General features: G+C 29.7%; 2 protein-coding genes across 4 annotated transcripts in view; one reads left to right on the top strand and one right to left on the bottom strand.

The window, feature by feature from the left end:
* Positions 1-1,977: 1,977 nt before the first annotated feature.
* The window catches only part of LOC100161302 (YLP motif-containing protein 1), a 14,358-nt gene continuing 10,002 nt past the window's right edge, over positions 1,978-6,333 (bottom strand). The window contains exons 12-13 of one of the 2 annotated variants that reach the window (XM_008183508.3): positions 3,303-3,727; positions 1,978-2,455 (exon numbers count right to left, since the gene is read on the bottom strand). In XM_008183508.3, coding sequence (XP_008181730.1) covers positions 3,587-3,727 — 141 coding nt within the window. In that variant the 3' untranslated portion in view covers positions 1,978-2,455; positions 3,303-3,586. The remainder of the gene's footprint in view (positions 2,456-3,302; positions 3,728-6,333) is intronic. The other variant, XM_008183509.3, reaches the window with a different exon arrangement.
* Positions 2,455-4,593, top strand: LOC100575107. 2 transcript variants are annotated; one of them, XM_016803381.2, is made up of 4 exons: positions 2,455-2,652; positions 2,815-2,905; positions 3,086-3,249; positions 4,452-4,593. In XM_016803381.2, the coding sequence occupies exons 1-4, from the start codon at positions 2,537-2,539 to the stop codon at positions 4,471-4,473; spliced, it is 393 nt and encodes a 130-aa protein (XP_016658870.1). In that variant the 5' UTR covers positions 2,455-2,536; the 3' UTR covers positions 4,474-4,593. The 2 variants fall into 2 exon arrangements, with proteins under 2 accessions (XP_016658870.1, XP_016658869.1); XM_016803380.2 differs by having other exon boundaries at positions 2,800-2,905.

Raw genomic sequence — 6,333 nt, 5'->3', positions numbered from 1 at the left:
ACAAAATACAGTATTATAAAATATAAATTTACGAAAAATAAAATATTATAATTTTATATGTGTTGTGTGCGAGTGTGTAATTGTGTTAGGTACCTACTGTGTTAATGTGTTATCGGCTTATAGCTAAATTGCGTTCCGTCATCGATCGTCGTCGATGATAAACAATTTCTTGTTATCGACGACGACAATTAGATTTTCTTCGTTGACAACTATTACCCGAAACCAAATATCATTATTATTGTACCATTATGGCATTATAAATAAATAAAATTATCGGTATGAATTGCCGTCGTCGACCATTCTTACCGTTGTCATTTCTGGAGAAAAAAAAACATTACAAAAATATAATTAATAATATTATTGATTATAATTCGTCGGCCGTTGCACATCATTCCATTTGTGAAAAGTGATATTTTTGTGCATTCGGCAATCGGCATTGCATTACCTAGCGTGAAATATAATGTAGGTACGCTGTGTATAGTATTCTAGACTTACTCTGTGTCTACGTTGAGTAATAAAACGGTTTTTGCTGGAGCCCTGGAGGATCCGATTTTAAGGACAATTTTACGCTCCCCCCCGTAAAATATTTCTGGATCCGCCCTTGTTTGTAATAGTCTGTGCAGGGCTGTGGCCAAGCCCGGATTAAGGGGTGGTCCAGAGGGGGACATGGCCCCCAGGCCTCAATAGTTCAAATTTATCAAGGGGCCTCAGACTTTTCCATTACTTTCTTCGTTATACGCAATAACACTGCATAAATCACCTTAAAAATCGATGATTATTTAGCGAAGGAAATAGCTTATACATTATAATTTATAAATAAAATGATATATTATTTATTGCCAAGTACTTAATATGTATATATATTTATTATAACAGGTACCTAATATTAAATAATATATACATTATAAACATAATGTACATAATATTATAATAAACTATTATTTTTTTTTTTCGTACAGAGGCCTCTTTTAAAACTTTGGTCCCTGGGCCTCAAAATGTCTTAATCCGGGCTCGGCTGTGGCTACCACAGTATATCAATAATCGCATATCGTTATTCGAGATTCGTCAATATAATAAATGCATTTCCATTTCCAAAAGCATGTGGAAACTTTCACCGAATATAGTAGCTGCTAGGTACGTCCGTGGTGTATTTAGAGCGTAAAATAGAGATCAGAGTTTCAATAATTATTAAATATGTAGACATGTACTTGCAGTACTTGGAATTTGGATATTCGTATTTTAATTTTATAATTATCATGACAAAAAGTTAGTATATACCATATGGTACCCACCCAACCTATATTTTACAAAAGTTTTTATGGAGACTCAGCAGCACATAGAGGCCTCCTATCCCTCCGATTCCTATTATTACTATGGTATACGGAAGAATAGCTAAATTTACTTTTGACTAGGTACGTATAGGTACCTACCGTTAAGTGGTATAACCAGTGACGTATACAAATTTAGTACGTTTACTTGATTACTTCATAAAGTAGAACATTTTTAGGGGGGTGCAAGATTCGTGTAGGTACCTAATATGTCGTATGCTCTGTAATAATTTATAAATTTGTTTTATGTCTTAAGTATTTTAATGTTGCCAGTTACCGGAATACCGGATTGTGATATTTTCAGAGCAAATTTATGCCCGCGAATGTACAATTTTACATTTGATATTTCTGGAGGGGGACTTAACCACCTCCTTTCAACCTACGACACAGCGTCATGGTAGATACAGGGGGCGAAGGGGCGATCACCCCCCCCTCATTTGGGCTGTCTTTATTACGTTATTTTTAATTATAATATTAGGCTATAAAAAAATAGTTTAAGTTTTGAAAATTCACTCCCCCCCCCACCTTGGGGGACTTCTGGATACACTACTGCTCAGACGCGTAAGTACGATTTTTCAAATTTGTACTTTTAAGTTATAACCTATAGGTACCTATTAAATAAGAATAATAAATTATAAAACAAAATATTCTATTATTAGTTTATATTTACTCGGAAAGTGTAAATATTTAATAAAACAAATTAAAATACCAGATTTATATAAAATGTGCAATAATTTGACGTAAATTTATAAATAAAAAAAAAACAAATTACAAATTATTATAATTTTTTTTCACTTAAATGATAATAATAACAGAAAGCAAGAAATAACATATTCACAGACTATTACAATTAAAATTTAGCTGTAAAAATAAAATAAAATAAAGCTAACGGTTTATAATAAGACTATTATTATGATTGGGAACATAATTTCGAAGACACCGATGGGCATACTTCACAGTCATGGCTGTTGACTCTTCAAATTGTTTACACCTGCGCAAGTGCGATGCATGTGAATAATATGCTGTTATTGTGCCGGAGATGTTTGAAAGTCAGTCAAGATTATCTTATTCGCCCAACGACAAGCTTTAAACTTTTCGACTCCCAAATATTTTACAATAATCTTTTTCTGAAACAAAACAAAAAACTGCACCGATTAGCATAATAATACAGATAAAAAAGTGTACCGCAGACACGTACAATTCACGTCATGTCGTTGTCTGCCACTAATGCACAGACACATAATATTTCAGATAGTCGAGGAACTCATAACGACAACAATGGTTATTTATTACCATTGAACATAGGGCGCGCGTATAGTACAAGGTGAGCAATATAATATATTACCTATATAATATTTTATTTTAATAAAACATATTAATATAATAGGTGGTTATAATAACAATAATAATAATAATAATAATAATAATAATAATAATAATAATAATATAATGTATTAATGTATGTGTATAGTAATTTCTCCAAAAGAAAACAAAAACGAAGCATGAGACGTTCGACATCAACGACATCGTCTGCATTAGCGTTGCTGGCATTTCTATTTTTTTTGAACATACTACAAGTAATACCAATAATATTATTATTATATCTAATAAAAATTATACACAACTGATCTGCTTAATTTATAACAATATGGATATTATGTTTAATATATAAGATATTATATATATATTATGTATGTGATAAATGCATAGTAGAGGTGGAAATTTGAATAGATTTATTTTTTTTATTCGGGCTTTAGAGATCCTTGGATGAAAGCAAACAAGGACCAGTGTTGATGACGCGCATAACAAAGCAGACAAAAATACGACCGCGCAATGATTTCATCGAAGACAAACAGTCAACTATTGAAACTACTACTCTTGACAATATTATGGTTAAAAAATTTGAAAACATCTATAATAAGTAGGTACTTTAAATAAAAATTACAGTAATGGAATGACATTGTGTATACTTACTGGTATTAAGTTCTAAGGTGATTAAATTTAATCCATTGTTTGGTTTCTTGATTTCTTTATTTTACAGTATTGTTACAACTCAAACGTATATAATATTAAGTATGTAATATATTTTTTATACATAATATTGAATTCAGTTTACCTAATAAAAGTTGTTTAACAAAGGCACACAGATAGATTTTACATATTTTTTTTCAATTATTAACATTAAAATATATACATTTAAAAATAATAAAAATAAATTTTGTTTAAAAAGTCAAGCACATTTTAACATATTCAAATGTTCAAATATATTTTGTTTGTGTTAACTTGCTTTCACCTTGATCCCGGCCTAACATCCGATTCCAGTCAGTTTGCCCAACAACAAAGCCTATAGCACGCATTTTTTCTTGTTCTCGCCTTTCTTCCATATCAGCCCAGCGAACCTACAAGTAAAAGTATATATTAAACGACGAAGCAAGTGTAAAATGTAAAAATTATATAATGTGGTTTTCTGTGAACAATGGGTAAAATAAGTGCTTTTAAAGTAGGTCAATTGATTAGAAATTAAGTCTAATAATTAGTCCTTTGAGGCGGTTAACTACTTGTAAATAATATAGTCTCACAATTAAATTATGTTCTTACAACAGAATATAATTATGTAAGTTATTGTAATATGGATTTAAGAATTTCAAATAAGATTAATAGTAGTAAAAAAAAAAAAAAAAACTATTTGTTTAAGTCAATATGGATGGTACACGGACTTTACTTTTGGCCTTCGGATGAACATGGACATTTAATAGTTTAAAAATTCAATTGATATTAAGAAATTATCACATTCAGAACCACAATTAGAAAACATATTTTAACCTCCTAAATACTTATATATAATGAATACATAATTAGGTACTTGCAAGGGCGCCCATTACGGGGTGCAAGAGGGTGACAAGTCATCCCCCTACCAGCATTTCCCAAACCATGGTTCGCAAAATTGTTTTGATGGGTCTCGACTCGCGGTTACGATTATTGTTTTTAAATTTTTTTATAATTTATTTTATTTATTTATTATGTGTTAATTATCAAGTATTGTATTTTATAAAAATGTAATGATAAAATTAATAATAATAAAAATATTATTTATTTATGGCATACTTGATTTTTTTTTTTTAGCAGGGGTTTGAGTACCCAATAAAGATTAAATTTATGGGTCGCCATTGCAAAAAGTTTGGGAAACACTGCCCTAGACAAATATGAAATGATAGTAATTTTTTTAATTGTAATAATAAACAACTAATTGTAATGATGATATTATACTACATTGTTAATCGTTTATCTACGTCGTATAATATTATTATCTATTTTCTGTTATTTAATAAAAACAATTTTGTTGGATTTGGTTTGTTTTATTATATTGTCACCCCCCTAGGTTCTGATTGATGGGCGCCCTTGAACATTGTTTCTTATAGCCCTGCCACCGGGCCCTATAAAATGTATTATCCCGCCACCAGGTTGGCCGTTTATTGTAGTAAGATTTTTTTTTATCCCCTGTTACAAATAAAAGTAAATAATAATAATAAATTAATTAAAAATAATAGTATAGCATAGTTAATGATTTTATTAATATATCAAAATATCAAGTAAAAGAATAAGAGCTTTTAAGATTCTTAAATGTCAAAAAAATGGGCCATTATTATTTTCAGGCAAAAATAGTCTAGTGTTTTTATACTTCATTCACATTAAGAAGGAACCTCGTAGCGACCAGTTTTAGTCGGGAGGGGGTCAGGCAACATCTGTTGGTCACCCCTACCCATCAACCATCTGTATGATTAAGCCAAACCCCTGCGCACAAATTGGCTACCGAGGTTCCTTCTTAATGTGAATAGATAGATAGTGTATAATAATATAGAATGATAATTAATATAATATAAATCCAAATTGATCGTTAATACCAATGAATGTGTCAGTTGTATACAAGCCCGGATTAAGACATTTTGAGGCCCAGGGGCCAAATTTTAAATGAAAAAAAAATAATAATAATGTATATTATATTATATTATTTAATATTAGGTACCCGTTATCATAAATATATATAGGTATTAGGTACATAGCAATAAATAATGAATAATAACTTTATTTATAAATTATAATTTACAAGCTGCTTTTTTCCTCGCTAAATAATCATCGATTTTTTTTTAGGTGATTTATACAGTGTTATAGCCTATAATGAAAAAAATAATCGACGAATCTGAGGCCCCTAAATAAATTCTAACTATCGAGGCTTAATCCGGGCTTGGTTGTATTTTACAGTATCGTGTATTGGACATTCCATTGCAGAAGAACATAAACTAGAATTTCCTAGTAAAAGTAAATATAAAAAAGTAGACAAGTGGGTACCGCTCTGCTGTACATGAGATGTTGTGTGGGTCACTGTAATGAATGTGTTAAATTTGAATTCAATGATATAGAATGATTGTATACCTACAAAAAACGATTCTGAGCGAAGACGGTCAGTCAAGTATATTTTTAAATTACAAAAAAAAATAACAAAAATCGTTATTCCCCATTTAAATATCTAATTTTGTTCAAATTTAAACTCAGTGTCTATTATAAAAAACAATGTTTATAAAGTTTTTAGATTTTTGGTTGCACTATAAAATACTTGTGAGAAACCATGTTTTAAATTTTTAATCCTCTGCTATAAAAATTTTAATATTTTTGAACTGCCATTATGACAACCTTGTATTTAATTTTCAAGTTTTTTGATCGAGCAAAAAAAAAATTATTAATCAACATTAACTGAACAAATAAACCATAGCACATTACTCGATATTTTTCCTCTACAAGGAAAATCTATGATTCATAAATTATGTTGTTGTTAATAAGTAACCACGACATCAAATACTTTACAAAAAATCGGTCAGATACAAAAAATCTTGTATCCAACCGAAAACCATATTTATTCTAAAAACTTTAAAAAGATTGAAAATTTCTCATAGCACACCTTAAATGGTCACGTAACAATTAGGTGAAAATTTAATGTATCTACGTTAAT

This window comes from Acyrthosiphon pisum, chromosome A1, assembly GCF_005508785.2.
Source record: "Acyrthosiphon pisum isolate AL4f chromosome A1, pea_aphid_22Mar2018_4r6ur, whole genome shotgun sequence".
In the NCBI taxonomy this organism is placed as follows: domain Eukaryota; kingdom Metazoa; phylum Arthropoda; class Insecta; order Hemiptera; family Aphididae; genus Acyrthosiphon; species Acyrthosiphon pisum.
The sequence above is the reverse complement of the archived record's forward strand: the minus strand, read 5'-3'. Positions and strand labels throughout refer to the sequence as shown.